Source organism: Tyto alba, unplaced genomic scaffold (genome assembly GCF_018691265.1).
Source record: "Tyto alba isolate M040663 unplaced genomic scaffold, T.alba_DEE_v4.0 Super-Scaffold_23, whole genome shotgun sequence".
Lineage (NCBI taxonomy): Eukaryota > Metazoa > Chordata > Aves > Strigiformes > Tytonidae > Tyto > Tyto alba.
In genome coordinates, this window is record NW_024881297.1 from 6,731,443 (window position 1) to 6,749,877 (window position 18,435).

The window sequence follows — 18,435 nt, forward strand, 5'->3', positions numbered from 1 at the left end:
TATCGTGAATGGCAGGGGAGGGAACACATGCCTCGAGTCCCTGGCTTAGAAAATGAAGTTATTACCCCATCATTCTGATCAAACCTCTTAACCTTTCAGTGAGTGGAAGAGGAAGCTGTGAATGCCTACCTGCTTCCCAGCAGTCTTGTGTAATTTACCTGATTCAAAGTCACAAGAGATATTTCAGATGCAAGGTGTCGCAGCAGTTTGACTGGATGCTGAAAAGCGAATTGGTTAAAGATTAGATGACAAAGAGCTCTCTTCAGTTCTCCTTAATTCTCACTGTAATAGGTGCTTTGCAGGTCATTAGAGAAACTGAGCCTTGCTGTAATCCAATTGTGGCATTTGAAATCTCAGCACTTGAGAAAAGGCATAATTGATAGAGTTGAACAAAATGTTCCTTGGAATCTGTCTCCTTCTCTGATTATGGTTTTAGAGGAATGAGGCTGTGAGTTGTAAAATGTGACGGGACCTTGGGCTTCGTCTATATCCAGAGGTTTCTTACTGTCTGTTGGTAGCTTGTCCTGATTTAGTTGAAACTATTGTCCTGGATGTGTGGACAAAGCTACTGGACAAGTGCATATGCTTATGCAAGCAGGAGCCACAGGCTGAACAGGCTAAAAAACGATGATGTGCCAGCTGGTGTACTGCTTTAGTCCAAGTGCATTAAGCCAGAGTTTGGCCTTGCAGATGACATCCAAATGTCCAGAACCATCACCGTTGCAGTCGCTAAGCTAGTCTATCTTGAACTTGTCTTGATGTGGTAACTGGTTCTGCATTTCAGCAGTTAAATCTACCTGTCCATAGCATCCTTGCTAACATGGCAACACAACTGCTAAGCCATCACTGTGTCTTCCTCTCGTAGTGGAAAAGTGACCTTGTGCACTCTCTAACCTCAGAGCAAACTCCCATTCCTAGTTCAGTTTCTTTGTCTTCTCTGGAGTACACTGTTCTCTTCTATTTCTGGAGTCCCTGATTTTTCATATTATGCCAAGTATAAATTATATAAGGTGTGGCTACATGGACAAGCTCCCATGAGGTCATCTAGGGAGTGGATTTATAGTATGCTAGCTCCTTTGTGGTATCTGACTCTGGGTATTCAATCCGGCAGTAAATGTGAAGTAAGCATGTGCCTTTTTCTGTATGAATAGAAAAATGAAGTCAGGCCGTAGAAACTTGCTAGTTCATCTTGTTTAGTGGAGAGTGCTTAGGTGGAAGAGCTTATTGTCCCAGGAAGTATTTTTGTAGTCTAATTCAAATTAACTTGCAGAGAGCATGCTTAGCTTACATAGGCAGAGGAATAATGTTAAGCTTCTTGTGATTAGTACAGGCAATGGCAGAGGGCTCCAGAGGACTTCCTCCTTCTGAAGCATCAAAGGGGCAGTTTGTCATCTTGATTGTTTCCTCCGGCTTTTCCAGTCACTACCGAAATAAGTAGCAAGTTTCCCACTGTTGACTAGAAGGCTCTCACAGATGGCTGGGGTTATCAGCTCCAATGTCAAAAACTTCAGAAAGGCTTGCTTTGCAGCAAGTAAGGGCAGGAATAGACTGCCTGCACTTAGGGGCCAAGGGCTCCTTGAGTTTTGCCATGTTTCTTAAGCCTTGAGGGGATGCATTTGTTTGTTAGACCTCCTTCTTTGTAGACAGTTCACCCAAAATCTGGGGTGGAGGGAGAATGGAATTTATATGAGGAGGATACTGCAAATTGAACCGGAGGGAAGCAGGGCTACTTGTGTTGACCAGCTCTTGTTTCAGGATTTTTAGTTTTTTTCTGACATACTTCATGTTAACAGGCAGCTAGTATTTTACATACATTCATGTAAGTCATTCAAGCACATTTAGGCTGTTACTGGGAAACAACTGCTATTGTCCAGAGCTGTCTGTTCATACTGGATGTTGATCATGTTGATCCAGACTTTGCCCTCACTTCAGAGAGTAAAAGCAATAGCACCTGAGTTACAATAATACCTTATGGCAGGCTAAAATTAATTTCCGCAAAATACTCAAATCAAACAGATGAAATGTGGGGAATTTATCAGAAATCAAAATGTGTGCAAATTTACAAAAAAAAATACTGATAAAAGGCATGCTCATCTATTGGCCATGTGTGTGCTAAGAGAACTGAATCCTTGAAATGTTAAAGTGGCTTTCAGTTAAATTTATAAATGGGGCTTTGAATGAAGCTTCCTTCTGCAAACAACTTACGTTTCAAGGTTTTAGTTAATATATCTGCAAAAAGAGTGTTTTTTTTTTTCTTCTCAGTTTCATTTTAAGCCTTGACTATTGTATGCCACCTATAAAGCAGCTAATGTGATCAGGGTGCAGCGTATTTGGGCATATTGCCTTCACTTGCCAACGGTCTGAGGTGGAGGTCTCTGAGGAACCACTTGTACTGTAGCTGTGGAGCAGCATGTGGCTTCCTTTAAATGAGGTCTGTTCTCTGGCACTGCCTGGTGTCAGAGCTGCTCATTGCTGGCTTCCCTTGGCTGGGCACAGCTCTGACACACAGAGATGGCATTTTCTCTCCACGGGAGGCTAGAGAGCTCCAGTGCCATAGCAAGGGGAAGCTCCAGCTTCCCCGGCCGTGCCACGAGTGTGCTGTTGGGAACTGCAACAGCCTCACGCGTGATCTTTGTGGGGCAGCTGCGGAATTTATCATGTGCTGCTGAACACTTAGAATATTTTGGCATTATTCTACTGTAAAGGAGATGTTTTCAGTCAGCAAATTCTATAAATAGAGTTTTGTGTAGGAAACCATAACATCCAGCCTACTCAATTGCTTCTTTTAAGCACTCACAGCTTTGCCAGACTGTTAAAAGTAGCTGTCATCTCTGTATCTTTGCATGTCAGTGAGATTTCTCCAGTTAGCTACTTGAGTAACGAAGGCGGTCTGTGCCTTTGAGAGGTGGCTCCCCGAATGGATGCCCATGTCATGCCTCTCTGATATTGATGGAGTTGGTGGCTGGTGCCCACCATCTGGCTGTTGGGTGGGTAAGTGTAAGGGCTTGAGTAGTGCCTTCCAGTGTGCTTACCTGGACTTGGAGAAGATCCTAGCGATAGTCCACATCTTCAGGCAGCCTCTGCAGTCAACAGGTTAAAACATTTTTTGAAAGAAGTCAACCTCTTAATTGAACTATTCACCAGCAGAATGCTAGCTATAGAAACTGTTAGGATAAATGCATCAGGTAGTTAACTTCTGTCAGTGCGGGAAAGGGGAAAAAGTCTTAAGACTTTTAAGACTATAAAACCCTGCTTATAAAGATTTCAAGTTCAAGTGATCTGTCTCCTTGAATTGCATGTACATGTTCGTGGTCCAGTTGTGTTTCAGGAGACTGGATTACGGGAGGAAAAAAGACCCCGTTGTACCTGGATGTAGCTAACTGGTTCGTGGCTAGTGAGTACTCAAAACTTTCAGGGACTGATGATCCACGTACTTTTTGAGAACTGTTGCAGAAGTCTGTTTTCCCATTTGCAGGATAAAAGTGTGCTATTATGTCAGAATAGGTCAAGAGATGTTTCAGAGCAGTAGTTGTCATATTTAAATCATTTGAGGAATCAGTTTTGTCATGGTTGGCTGAAAAACTAGTAACTTTTTTAAAGCTTCAAGTGTTGAGAGTTGTGCCTTTAATTTTAACTTTTTTATATAGACCAATGGCATGTAAGAAATAATTTTAGCAACTTGAAGTATGTTTGCACAGAGCAATATCTTATGAAAAAGCTATAAAGGATTTGGGTATCATGCTTTGCTGACTGGTTTTCTAAAGTGGCACGGGTGATATCCTAGTTTTCTCCATAGTGAGAAATGGAGATGAAATGCAAGATAAGCAATTATTCTTCTAATTATGTGTGTGAGTATCACCCTTTTTAATTTCTACAGCACTTAATACAATAATTCAGATCTCAAATGCTCAAGTTACATTAGATCTTTTTTCTTTCATCTTTCAGATTGCGAAGAAGACCCGAACACCAACTTCAGGCCCAGTGATCACCAAGCTGATCTTTGCAAAACCAATCAATAGCAAAGCTGTTACAGGGCAGACCACTCAAGTGTCACCAGTCATTGCAGGTTGTACTACTTTGACTTGTTCTGCTTTACCATTTCTTAAAGGTTGTTCAAAGAGATGGTGATGGTAAAAAATTTTTCTCTCTCGATTTTACTGTAGTTTCTTTTGAAGTACCTCAAGCAACTGAAAAAAAAAAGTCAGATAATTTTGTGGGTAGAAGCAGATAAATGCAGTTGTTGGTACCTTTACACTTTGCTCATTTAGCATTTTCTTCAGGCTTGTAGAGTTTGGTCATTTTTCTTTTGCTATAAGATGCTTTCGCTGTCTGGATTTTGGGGAGAAGAAGAAAAATACATCACAGCCAGAGGAAAGGCTACTCAATAAACAGAAAGTATCTGCAGATACATTAAGTACACAGGGTGAAAATGCGGCACATGTTCTTGTATTCCTTCAATCTGATGATAGTTAGAATTAAATGTAATACATATAAATAACAGGAAAAATGTTTGAGTTGGAAAAAAAAAAAAAGCAAATAAAGCTGTGTTGTTTCTGTTAAGTTGCTCACCTACTTCAAAAATAAACATCACACAAGAGTCTAAGAAAGTAATTAGGATAAATAAGAAATGATTCGTCTCTTTGGAAAACAAATCTATGTTTGTGTCCTTTAAAGAAATAAAACAACCCAAATTAAAGGAGAAACCCACAGTGTAATCATTTGTTTATTACGGAAGTGGGACTGATGTGTCCCTTGCTAAATATATTATTGCATGTATGCAAGTAACATCTGAGACATGTAAACTATCTCAAAAGGACAAATGTAGGAAGCCAGAGTCATCTTCAGAGCTTTGAAGGATGTCTTCAACTGCTTCCAGATTGACTAATCCGAGTAGGCCACATATTCATATTCCACATATTTATACGAATTTGTTAAGCCTATATAGAACTGGGACTTGAGCTAGTTTTAAAAAGGATGCAATTGTCTCCTGTATTCAAAACTTTGATTGATACAAGTGAATGGCACATCACTGAAACATAGTATTTTCCTTGAGTTGTCAGGCTGCCTGCACCCTGAAGCCTGACTTGTGTTTCAGGAGAAAGAGGGATTCCCTGTTGCACTCCCCAGTTTTTTCGCTTCTCAAACATTTCCCTACCAAATGTACAGACCTGTGAATAAGAAGATTGCTTCACTATGTTTTGTTTATAAATATTTGAATTAAGCTCTTTGTGTATTAAAAAAAAAACACACTTACACACACACAAAAAAAAAAACAAACACAGAAACGTTAAAAACCCCAGAAAACCCCAGTATGAGCCACTTGAAGCTGTGTAACATTTTCATCTGGCAATACATGAAAACTAATGAACAGTAAGGAGTCCCAGAAAAATAATAGAGCATGTTGTTAAGTTTGCTGCCTCCAGAATGAAGGGAAGTATCTGAATCAAAACATACCTACATAATATTGATAAGCAGATATATTACAAAATAAACTTCCAGCTTTTAAATTATTCTGTTGAAAAAACAAGAGTACCTGTCCCTAAGTCCGTGAGAGAAGCATCACTGAGAGGTGAAGATGCTTCTGTAATAGGGAGGGAACTCTTTAAACATCTGCCTTTTTCTTCTTGCCGGCTTGGAGAGGCTGGCATCTCTTTGCGGAAGGTGTAACATTTGTGTGTTTTCTTTTGATCCTTGTATGCCTGTTTTTATGAATCTGATAAGTATTTTTAATTGCTTGGAAATTTCTTCAAACTGAGGTGGAAGTTATAACGTTGAAAGACTTGTCAATATAAGCAGCCAGGTTCTGTTTAGGAAGCTGATGCCAAGGGGCGCAGAGGAGTTGTAGTGAGAAAGGGAAAGCTGTGACCAGGAAAAAAAGCAAACTCATAGCACTGAATACTGTAGATGGTAAAATTCTCAGAGACTGACATTTTTCAGGTGGCATGTGGCTTTAGCAGCTACTGGCTGTTACTTAGGCTTTACAAAAGTGAAGGTTATTCTAGAGCATGTAAGGAAGGCACGTTTTAATGAGGATGATGCTTTTTCTTGTTTCAGTTAACTCCTCACACTACTGGTTGGTTTTGAATGGAAAAGTTATGCTGGTGTGTGTGTGTTTCTTATTTTGATAAATGTAGTACAAGAGAATGGGTGACAAACTGAGAGAAATGAGTCTGAGCCAAAGTGCATCAGAGGAAAGCTCAATGGTCAAGCACACTTTGGAAAGAAACATAGACGTATGGAAAAAAAAAAAATCTGTTTTCTACTCCAGGAGTTTTGCAATATTCGTAAGAATAAGGGTTTCATGATTTGGAGCTGCTGGTTTTGATGTTTGACTTCTTTTGCTATTGTAAAAGCAGATAGTTAGTAGAGCTACACCATCCATGTTTTCACAGGGGTGTTATATATTGTTAGGCAGTGAAAAAAACAACCACCAACACAGGGGGGGGGGAGGGGGGGGGAACAAAAAAAAAAAAAAAAAAAACAAACCCACAACTTATGAGCATAGACAGAGCAAACACCTTTTTCTGATGGCTGAGGTTTTAAAAGGAAGTAGCCCCCACAGATGCTCAGTTTCTCTGTACATTGGCAGCAGCCCAGGGAGTTCTAGGAAGCTGCCAGCTGTGTGTTTGTGCTCAGTGCAGGTGTACTGGAGGACTGTATGCCTCAGGATGCTGTCCTAGCTTAAAAGAATTTTCAGCTGAATGTCACAGAAAGCTCAATGTGCGTTTTGGCTTTATTAAGCCCAAGTGAACTGTCTTTTTATTTGCAATAACGCCATTTATTTTCTTCTTTGTTGCTAAATCTAATTTAAAGAATACTGATGTCCTTCCTACCAAGTAATGCATGCTCAGAAATAGGGGTCAGTTGCAGGATATGCAGAGAAAATGTTGCTTTAAAAGTTAATATAAACAGGGATGACTTCAGCTGATGGTATTTTCATTGTTTATAGGTAGAGTTCTTTCACAGTCTGCTCCAGGAACACCACCAAAGACAATAACGATCTCCGAGAGTGGAGTCATTGGATCATCTTTGAGTACAACAACACAACAGACACCAAATAAAATAGCTATCTCACCACTTAAATCCCCTAATAAGGTAAGGACCTGATTCTAGCTGCAGTCTTCTATCCCTCATACACACTGGTTTAAATGGTGCTCTCAGTGTCTTTGCTGCAAGCTGTTTATCATCCTGCCACTCCAGAGTCTCCATTGCGCATCCAGATGCTCTGCTGTAATGGCTTAAGCTAGACTTTTGTGTCATTTGCTCTCTTACTGTGGTTTTAAGTAAATATGCATTACTGCATTAGTTTCCCATTCCTGCCATTTCTTGCCATTCCCTAATCATCCATTCCAAGAGCAACTGTTCTCTCTTAGCCAAGTGCTCCAACAGTATCTTTTTTTTTTTTTAATACCTTCATAAAATGTTAACGGGTTGTTTAAGAGAAGACCTCAATAATATTAATAGGTCAGCACTTATTAACCATTGTCTGATACTTCATAGATAATTTAGTCTTCCCTAATTGTGTCTGAAGTAAATGAGATTTGCAATGGCCCTTGACAAGTACAGAGCTGGAGATTGGCACCGTTGGGCAATAGATAGAAGAGGTAACTCACCCAGCATAAGCTGTGTTACAGACAAGTGTCATGTTGACACTTGTATTTTAGACTTAGTAACATTTTCTTGAGAAGAGGAATATTGCTGGAGAAAGGAAGAATCGGAGAAGGGGCAAGATGTATAGTGCATACAAACTAAGTATCATTTATAAAAACTAGCATAAGAATAAAGAATTTTCCTAGTTTGGCTGTGCTTTAGCTATGTAATGTTATACAAATGGAGTGAAGGATTTGTGTTTGAGAATTATTAGTGAGGGAAGCAACATGAGGAAAAAGTAAAAGAAAGATTAATCTAGCATCAAAGCTAACAATGAGTGGAAGTAGAGATTCCTTAGACATCTTGAATTTACTGTAAATAAGTAATTCCAAGTCTCTTAAAAGCAACTGGTTTCAAAAATTGGGATTTTTCTCAAAACATAGAGAAGGAAGTTTAGAAGGAAAAGTAGAAAACCAACCTTGGAAAGGATTTGGCGGTATAGAATAGAGTATTGAAACACCACACTTTGCAGAAATATGGTCAGAAGACTGGATCTCTACAGGAATCTGGAAAGTAGATTTGAAAACACGGATGTTCTTATAATTTGGCTGAATCTGTAGTAAAAGGTGAGATTTACTTTTTTCTGGCTTTCCACAGCTGACCTTTAAAATTTCCATTTATGATGAAATAGTCATGGTACCGATTTACAAAGCTGTTACTCAGCAAATCAATCCTGACAATGCTTAGGCTTCAGTGGGCTAGTTTCCATTTAAAAAAAAAAAAAAAAGACACGGAAAGTGCGAGAAGTTTCTAATGTGTGTATGTGCTGCTGTTGCACAGTCAGACCCATGCGAGTTGTGATTAAATACAGCACCCTGTTCACAGAAAGAACTCTTTGTACTGGCAGAGGACTGTTCTTTCATGAGGAGGAGAATGTATATGTACAGGGTCTTCTAGCCTGCACAGAGATTTAAACTGCTTCTTTGTTTCGCCAAGCAGCTAACAGTGGTGTCAGTGGCCTCCCAGCCTCCCAACTCACCCCAGAAGACGGTGAGTGTCCCACTGAATGTAGCGTTAGGACAGCAGATCCTCACAGTGCAGCAGTCAGCACCCTCCTCCCCTGGGAAGGCTATAGTCAACCACACAACTGCCCAGGTACAGACTGACTTTCCTTTGTCTTATAGCATGTCTCTGTCTCATAGCTTGAGGGAAACTGGAGTGTTGAACTGCAAATCGGCAGTGGTCAGTTCCAGGGTGTTCTTGTAATAGTGTTGGCTTAAGGATTGACAAAAGCATTGCCCTGGGGAGCATGAGCTTCTTCAGACGAAGGGTGCAAACCATTGCAAGCCTGTACAAGGGCATGCTGTCAGAAAGAAGCTTTCCAACCTGGAAAGTCTCACTTGGTGCAAATTCTTGCCTCTGTATACAGAATCTCCCAAATCATCTGAAAGGCTCCCTATGACACAAGGAAGAGTTCTTTGGGTTGTTCTGTGTCTTCTACCAGTGTTGCTATGCCACTGACTAGGGCTGCTTTCAATCAGAGGTTTACAGTAGTGGAGGTCATGTTCTTGTGGTAGAGGTCTGCATAAAGCAAAGCACCACAGTCTGAGGCCTACAGAATTAGAAACTATTGCTTTCCTCTGTCTCATCTCTAGAAAAAATCAGGGGGTTCCATAATAACTTTGATAAATTTGCATTAATGAATAGCAAGACAAAACTGACTGTTCTTAATAAACTACAGTTCTTTTTTTTTTCTATTGTGATCTTGAGTGAATCATTTTCTATCTCAATGTCTGTTTTGGTAAACATGAATGGATGTGTATGAGTGTAAATAACCAGAGAGGGTAAAGCAGGGAGTGGACACAGTTTCATGTACAGCAGGAGACCAGAGACTCGGACAGATTTTGCCAGTCTCATCTTACTCATACAGGTGATAACTGAAGTGCTGATATGGGGATGTGGACACGAGCATGATTTGAATTTTTTTTTTTCAGAGTAAAACTGGCAAAATTGTCTTTTTTAAGTAGCTGTTTAAAGGTCAAGTCACTCTAATGCCAATCACCCTAAGTGACAAAACAGAGATGGCTGAGTTCTGATCCAAGGCAATCTGACACAACGCAAAGGTTTCACCTGTCTTCACTGGGCTCAACAACATGCCCTTAGAAGAACTGTCATCTGAATTTTACAGTTTTCCCAGTTGTCCTTGGATGGCAGCCACTAATTTGTGTGCTAGAGGGAAGTTTGCCCATGCTGGTCTCGCTGTGATAACACTTAGACTATGGCTGTGCTTGCAGATAGCGCTTATTTGGAATTGGTCTGGGTTGCTGAGGTCTCAGTTTGTTTAAAAAAAAAAAAAAAAAACCAACAAACAACTCAAGAAAACACGTTATTTTAAAAGACTGGACTTATTTCCAGTGAAATATGTCGTGCAAATTGAGATTTCATTTGTGTAGTTGCTGAAAGCTAGGGAGGTGGGAAGATCTTTTAAGAAGCCACATCATACTATCAACCAAATTTAATACTAAAACGTAATGCAAAGGACAGTGATACATTTCGTACTGATATTACAAATACTGAGAATAGAAAGCTGAGCTCCAAAAGAAGAAGTTAGATAGAAGGAGAAAAAGGAGGAATAAATCAAGGTTTGAGGTTGTCATCAAGGCTGGAAAAAAGAGGTCGCCATCAAACTGGTAGATTTATGAATGTGTATAAATGCTTGCTTGTTATCAGTTTGTAGTTTGAGATAAATTGGAAAGATGAAGCCTTGCAAATTCCAGACGTACCGTTATTCCAGCTGTGAGATTTGCCTAGCTCCCTTTCTTTCCCCTTTTTGCATTTTTTTCCTGATAAATTTGTTTTGCTATTCTTCATTGGTTTTGCTTCTTTTGTTTCTCAGCTTGTGCCCTCTTTCTTATGTCTTCAGCTATCAGTTTATGGACTCTGTTCCGTTTCCTTATCAAGGGCTGCACAGTGATTTCTGTGTATTAATTGCAAACTGTCTTAACAGGACGTATCTGTACACCCAGAGATAAATCATGCCGTAGTCCAGCACAAATGGTTCTGCAAGTTCTTACCGTGTGTTTTATTAGTAGGAATATTTCTAGGGTTGTTTGTTGCTTAATTTTTGAATACAAATTGAGCAATGCTCTCTGTAGTCACCTGAAGTGGTTTTGGCAGACATTGTTTCTGGGAAAGTGAACTGAGTCACCCTACTCATGTAAATATTAGTTAACTCTAGTGTTTGGTATAGAGCATTAAAAACAACTGATTTTGCTCTGAGCTGTTGAGAGGCATTTAATCTCTTCACATCTGTTTTACTTTTGAAAGCAAAACTGGGGATAACTTATTTGCTTCTCAAGGATACAAATGGATTAAAGAGTTGTTCACAAACCAATTGAGGAATAAACACACTGATGTTCTTTCTGTCTTTGTACAAGTAACTTTGTGCTGTCTATGTTGGCTTAACAGGCTGTGAAATCAGCAGTGCAGACCATTACTGTAGGAGGAGTGGGTACATCTCAATTTAAGACAATTATTCCCTTGGCAACTGCACCCAATGTTCAGCAGATTCAGGTACCTGGAAGCAAGTTCCATTATGTCAGACTCGTTACTGCCACAACAGCCAATAGTTCAACCCAATCGGCCAGTCAAAATCCCAGTACGAATACACAGCCTCTTCAGCAGGGTAAGTGCTAGTGCTATTGTCTTGTCTGAAATAAGTTCTTGTTTTTTTTTCACGGTTTTGATTTGTAAGGCTTAAAATGGGTACATAATAGAGATCTATCAAGACTGCCAGATGTACTTGGTTTTGTGGTAGATGACTACAAATTTCATATTCTATTGTTACTTCTGGTTTGTATGTGGAAACACTCCTCTGTGTCAAATTGCTCTGTAGTTGGGTCTGAATCCTTGGAACATTTGAGGTTGTTTTTCCGTAGTTTACTAGCTTTGTGGGTGACTTATGGCAAGTCCCAGATCCTCTGTATGAAAAGTGTGAAGCCAGGACAGCCCCCAAACATATTGCAGAAACTCCTGCAACATCAAGATCCTTCTGTGTAAAATGCTTTGGGAGCACCAGATGTTTCTGCTGGTTTCTGTCCATGCTTTCCAAAGCCGTGATGGAATAAAAGATTTCAAACCAAGCTGTGGTTTCTGTATTCTTGTCAAGGGAAATCCAGCATCCAGAGGAGCTCTGTACCAGAGATGTTTTTTAAGCCTTTTCTGTGAAACTTGTGCACACACTCTTGTGCCAGTTACCTCTTTACAACGGTGTTCTTCAGACATGTGTTATGTGCCATGAGTTCAGTCAGTTAATCTCAGCGCATACAGTATTAAGTACCTTTGCATTATGTGCATGTGAAAGTCTGGAGGACTGAACTGTGGGCTTTGAGTGAATAATGTGTGTTGTTGCAATGTTGTTTCTTGATATTAGCGAAGCCGGTGGTGGTGAACGCGACCCCAGTGCGGATGTCTGTTCCCATAGTGCCAGCACAGACTGTGAAACAGGTGAGCTAAATGTAAAATGCATATTCCTGGCTTATTTTGGCTGGGTGGAAAGAAGAGTCTGGTTTCATCAGTGTAATTAAATGTTCGATTAATAAAACTGCATTCTGAATCAAAAAACACAATGATTTCATAAAAGCCTCTCTTCTCTCCAGGTGGTGCCCAAACCGATCAACTCAACATCCCAGATAGTTACTACTAGTCAGCCCCAACAAAGACTTATTATGCCAGCCACTCCACTGCCACAGATACAGCCCAACCTCACCAGCCTCCCACCGGGCACTGTACTGGCACCAGCACCTGGTACAGGAAACGTTGGGTATGCAGTCCTTCCAGCTCAGTACGTCACACAGGTATGTGTGAGAGAAAAATAAGGAAGTAGAGCTGTTGTGGAAAGTACTGCCTGCCTTTTAAAGGTTCTTGCTCCCCAGATATCACCTGACATGGGGGGGACAGACAGTTTCTTTTAGGGATACTCGGCAGAATGATGACTGCACTAAGTTGTAGTTACAATCAAAGCTTTATTTTCTTAACAGGAATTTTTGATTAGCATAGAATAGAATTTATAATCAGAATAGCACAGGGTTTCTATAAGCAGAATCAGTGCAGTACAATTTTATAAGTAGCACAGTACAAAATTTCTAATACAACTTAACTTACAACTTCTCATCACTTAGATCTTAAATCTAGGGGTCAGGAGGAGAGGGTACAGGTCACATCAGCACAGGTCTAGGGATTAGGTTTTTTGTTCTTTGCAAAAATCTGACCAACATTCAGAATGAAAAGGAGAATAAATGAAATATTTTGCTGAAGGCTGACCAGCCAATCTGTACAAAGACTGTCAGCTCATGGCATTACTTGTACCAGCCTCATTTCTGGTTCCCTTCTGGCTTTGTCACAGCAGCCCTTTGACCCTAAAGGCTCTTAGTGTGTCCTTGTAGTCCACTTCCACAAATCTTACCTTAACCTAAATAATACCATTTGTTGGACCTCTCCTCAGAGGTTTTGTTCCAGACAAAATCTGCCTGCTTTGGCCTGGCCCCAGTAGGTCCATATCTTGTTATGTACCAGTCTGTCTTCAGAACCTGTCCCAGCAGAAGAAAATGGCTGTGTGTAGGTTATACAAAAGAAGGCAGCCCACAACAGTGTCAGTTGGCAGGTTCTTATGAGGTTTTGGTTTTTTAATGTGAAAAACAAAATGTGGGTCCAGGTATGCAGAGAAGTTGGAATGCAAATCATTTCAGTTGCTTTTATTTAATTCCATATTAAGTGGCTTATATATTAAGCTACTAAAGTAATTTCTGCAGGAAGTGATCCTGCTCTATTAGGGGCAGGGTTGCTTAGGAAAAGAAGAGGGGAAAATGAGCATGTTTTTAGGAGTTGGAACTGTTTGTGTTCTGAACGTTTATGTGTGTAGTCTCTGTCTTATCTGAATAGTTCTAGGCACTGTAATAGAGAACAAAAATATCTAGAATAATGTTTTTATGCTAACTATGGAGGCAGGAGGTTGCTGCCTGGTGTAAGTTCTATAAATGTCTAAAACTGTGCAAGCATATTATTTTTATAACAATATCTGGACGCTAATTAAGAACCTAGCTACACATCCTCTTGTGTATACTTTAATCTCTTTTATGTTACACATTAACCTTTTTGTTTTCTTAGCTACAACAATCATCATATGTATCTATAGCAAGCAACACTGGCTTTACAGGGACATCTAGTATCCAGTCCCAAGCACGACTTCCATTCAATGGGTGAGTGTTTTGCAAGAAAAAAACAAACAAAACAAAAACAACAAAAAAAAAAACACAGCAGTATGGGCTGCTGAATGTGCATCATCTTTCAGTCCCACTATAAGGAGGGGTGAAAGCTGAGGTGTTAGTTTGGTTTGGGGGATTTTCCAAGAAAATCTCGTATACTGTGGTGTGGTTGGTACCTCTGGCTAAAGAAAACGGATCTGACAATTGCGCTGGTCTCTTCATCAAAGCTGTGTTTTCCTTTGTTTTTTAAAGTTCGGTAGCAGGAAGTTGACCTGAAAGCTTCCTGTTGCTCATTCTTCATTTTGCATCGGCACCTGGGAGCTACAGGCCTCAATTATTTCTTGACATTGCTGGAAAGAGATGCTGGACAATATAGGAGCTAGATGCAGAAATCTATCCAAACAGCAAAATGGAACTAGAGCCCAAAATGAATCCTGATAGAAGGTTTGGGGTTTTTTCAGTCTTGTATTTTTCCTTTAAGGATAAAAATAACCTCTAAAGTGTATCATCTTCCCTTTGCCAACCCAGCAGGCTTAGCTGTTCTGCACAGTCCTTTTGTGTTATTGTTTGCCAGAAAGCCAAGGTGCTTTTTTTTGCTGCAACCTCAGCTGATACAAACTAATCCAAAACCTAGATGCAGCTGTTCAAATGAATGGGTTTGATTTAATCTCCTTGGTATTACATGCAGAAAGTGCTGGATAGGGATGGAATGAATCTCATCAAAAGCAATTAGTGACACAAAATCTGAGTTTTAAGAGCAGTTAAAGACTGTGTCTGATAAAAAAAAAAAAGTATCTATAAATTGAATACTAAGTTTCGGCTTGCTTTTCTCTTATTCCACAACTACTGCTTTTTTGTTACTTTGTTTGTTTTTGTTGGGGTGTTTTTGTTGTTTTTTTAAATTTCAACTAGAAGGTAAGGAAAGGCAGTGTCATGTTGCGTGAACCTTGGTTGGATCTAGTCCTGCTGCATGTAAAAGGTTTCTGAGGAGGTTTCCCCTGATTCCAGTTTTCAGTTACAACGCTTCCTCTAGCTTTAAGCCTCTTTTCTACTTTAGGCATGCAGCCGGATTTGCAGCAAATAACCCAGCTCTTTCTGGGTTGGAAAGGCACTGTATAAAGGCATTATAGATAAAAGTTATTTAAACGCTGTCAACCAAAAACCTAATGTAAGGGGAATATAAAAATTTTTTTCTGAGATTTTTATGATGAGTGATTTACTTGAATTTAAAATAGGAAGAAACTGATAAAACAGTGTGTGTTTACATAAATGCACTTTTTCCCTCCTCCCCAGAATAATTCCTTCCGAATCAGCAAACCGCCCCAGGAAGCCCTGCAATTGTACTAAGTCTCTATGTCTGAAATTGTAAGTAAAGCCATCAGAGTATAATGTTTTTAAGTATGTCTGAAATGTTATGTCCAGGTGCTAATTTAAGGTTGCTGTCGATATTGGTGGAGATGTTGCAGTGCCTGTGTAGTTGTACAATACCTGTGAGCTACATGGACCCTAACATTGTATAAATTTCTAACTTCTCAGCTCTGTTGAGCGGTGGAGCCGATCCCACTCAGCAGCTGTAGTTGTGTTGCTGCTATGAGTGAAATGACATGTCATGATATCATCAGTGGTCACCTACTATACTTTGGTGATACCCTGCTGTATCAAGTACTTCAGAAAAATTAGACTGTGTGTAAAAGCATTTAAAGCTGTGAAGGTGCTAAGTTTTTTTAACTTGAGGCAAAGTCAGTTTGGCAGTTTTGGGACAATAACAGGAGGATACTGGAATTAATCTGTGCTTCCCTGAATCCTGGACAATGAAGAGGTGGTGTGCTACTCAGAAGGGAAGGTGATGCAACAGTATCTGAACCCAAGTTAAGAAGTGTGTTTAAACTTTTCAGCTTGGGTTTCTTTTTGATAATACACCCCACCTCTCTGTGGGGAGCTGTGTCCTGTGCTTCCTATCCTCAAAATGGTTGCACAGAAGACATGGTAAACAGGAGGATGTGTAGCTGTTTTTTCAGATATTTTACAACATACATGACTGACTTCCTAGTGCCAAATGTACGTTAGCTGCTTGGGGTTTTCCACTTATGTTAGTGTTTGGCACCTGAATGCTTTAGAAATTCTAGGAGAACAGTGGTATCTCTGCTGATGCTTTGCACCTTCAGAATGCTGTTGTAAATTACTGTTGTTATATCTTTAAGTGGCTAGGCATTGGTGCAGAGCAAATGGCTAATACACTCTGGCAAAGATGCTTTCTCCCTCATAAAACTTTTTCCCATCTGAAAGGGGAGTTGCTTTTTCCCAAATGAATGTTGAAGGTAGGCACGTAGCCTATTCTAAAAGACGAAAACTTGGAGAAGTTATTTGCTCACTGATGCTCTGGGTTGATGCTGGCGCTGTTTTGGAAACCAGGACCATTCCACTACAGAATTTATACAGGACAGAAAAGAGGGCTATTACAGATTGTAAAAGCTTTTCATGTAGTTTGTCCCTGGGATGATTCAGGATGCTAAAAATCACCAAATTACAGTTCAACCAGCTGAAAGGCTGTAGCAGACTCCAGGCCAACCCTAATCTGGTTCTTATAGTGTAACCCTGAGCAAGCCACAGGAAGCCAGTTTTGCAAGGGGTTTAGATTCCTAAAGGTGAAAATATGCTCCCAGCAGGATTTGAAAAGCAACTGAAGAGTATCAGCTATTTCCATCAGTTATAGCTGGAGGTGGTACTGGAAATATTGAAACACGCCAGAGTTTGTTGTGGCCAAAAGCCACATTTAAGCTGGTGATGAACATGGAGATTCCATGGATCGGATCTGTGGGATGGTTAGATCTTGGTTTCAGTGGGAGGGTAGCAGAGGTACGTAAGAGGCATGGTAATGTGATTAGCTTTTCCTGTCAATGTTTTGCTGCTTTTCATTCACATACTTGTCCCTTTAAAAAGTCTCTGATAACTACAGCTTTATCCTCATTTGGATTCTTTCCCTAGTTACCTGTGCTTCAAAGCTTATGAGGTGTACCACTTGTTATTCCATTTCTGTTCTTTCATCCCTGCTGTGGCAAACTCTGCCTCAGCTCAGAGTTGTAAACAGCTTATGGACAAAACTAACAAAAAAAGGCTCCTTGCTGTGTTAGTTTGCCTGTTGATTGGCACTCCAATCGCTTGCCTTTTGTTTCAGCTGTATGAGAGGTCCTGAAGGCTGACTTGAAGTGACGAGGTCAGGAACTGGCTATGAGGTGGCTGTAGCAGGATGGCCCTCTATGTGGGTCAGCCACCCCGGAGTCACCCTAGAAACAAATCTCATTAGCTTCTCTTGCTGCTATTGAGACCTATACTATGTGAACATCAGCTCAGACGGACACCCTTGAGCTATACCTGTGTCTTCAGACAGCAACTAGACCTGCGCTAGAGGATTTAGGCCATGAGTGAGGCTGATACCACTTGTATACGTGGAGGTGAGCATAGGGTAACCCTTACATTTATTGGTGCATGTGCCTATCACCAGACTAGGAACCTCTGCTACTACCATCAGTACTAACACCAATGTAATGGTCATGTTTACAAATGCCTTCTGCATCTTCTGTTTCAGGTATTGTGATTGTTTTGCAAATGGTGAATTCTGCAATAACTGCAACTGTACAAATTGTTATAACAACCTGGACCATGAAAATGATAGGCAAAAAGCAATAAAGGTGAGGGGCCTCTTCCCCTGCCCCTGGGATGAAAGCCATTTGGCTTGTCTTCTGAAGCTACGGTGTGGGGCAGAGTGGGTGTATGTTGCCCTGATCTCCTCCAATATGTACAAGGCTTAAGTTCTTTTACTGCACCTCTAAATTCTGGTCCCTGCATGCAGTGACTGACCCTTTGGGTCTGCATTGACAGGCCTGCCTTGACAGAAACCCTGAAGCCTTCAAGCCCAAAATAGGGAAAGGAAAGGAAGGAGAGTCGGATCGGAGACACAGCAAAGGGTGTAACTGTAAACGCTCGGGATGTCTCAAAAACTACTGCGAATGTTACGAGGTACGAAGCATTATCTCATCTTAAAGATACTGGCTCTCTCCCTTTTAGTGCTGCAACTTCTCTGATGCGCTTTGTCTTTTCTCTGTATTACTATAATGTTTTCTCTTCTTTTCTACTGCTATAATGTTATCTCTCCTTCCAGCAGTTTGCATGTAGAAAGCCGTGTGTATGGCAAAATTGATCGTTTCTGTTGTATAAGTTTAATTTTAAACCATGTAGCAACTTTGAACTCAGACTTCGATTTGTCCTTTACTGAAGAGCAGTATTTCCTAAAGAAATTTACTACACCAAGTCCCCGGGAGGAGTTGAAGCAGCATCCCACGGATGCTCTGGGATAGAACATGTCAGTGAAAGACAAAAGCAAAAGTTGTTGTTGCGTCAGCTAGCTGATCAGTCTGGATGTAAAGACAGGGGTGGACTGGCCTCTCTTATAGCTGAACCATCTAAATTCCACCAGAAATAGTAGGTTGGTGAAGAAAGGGATGCGTGGGAAACCACTGATTTGCATTTGATTCCAGTATACATTCTGGGAAGGCCTCTCAGTTTGAGGTGAGATTATACAGAG

The 18,435-nt window shown here is 40.4% G+C and overlaps 1 protein-coding gene across 7 annotated transcripts in view; it reads left to right on the plus strand.

Moving 5' to 3' along the window:
* The window catches only part of LIN54 (lin-54 DREAM MuvB core complex component), a 37,391-nt gene that overhangs the window by 17,687 nt on the left and 1,269 nt on the right, over positions 1 to 18,435 (plus strand). For 3 of the 7 annotated variants that reach the window (XM_042797040.1, XM_042797039.1, XM_042797041.1), the window contains exons 3-12: positions 3,946 to 4,066; positions 6,950 to 7,095; positions 8,587 to 8,745; positions 11,059 to 11,275; positions 12,023 to 12,096; positions 12,249 to 12,446; positions 13,756 to 13,847; positions 15,147 to 15,218; positions 17,440 to 17,542; positions 17,733 to 17,870. In XM_042797040.1, coding sequence (XP_042652974.1) covers positions 3,946 to 4,066; positions 6,950 to 7,095; positions 8,587 to 8,745; positions 11,059 to 11,275; positions 12,023 to 12,096; positions 12,249 to 12,446; positions 13,756 to 13,847; positions 15,147 to 15,218; positions 17,440 to 17,542; positions 17,733 to 17,870 — 1,320 coding nt within the window. Of the gene's footprint in view, positions 1 to 3,945; positions 4,067 to 6,949; positions 7,096 to 8,586; positions 8,746 to 11,058; positions 11,276 to 12,022; positions 12,097 to 12,248; positions 12,447 to 13,755; positions 13,848 to 15,146; positions 15,219 to 17,439; positions 17,543 to 17,732; positions 17,871 to 18,304; positions 18,421 to 18,435 lie in introns of those variants that run through there. The other 4 variants (XM_042797043.1, XM_042797044.1, XM_032997950.2 and 1 more) reach the window with 4 other exon arrangements.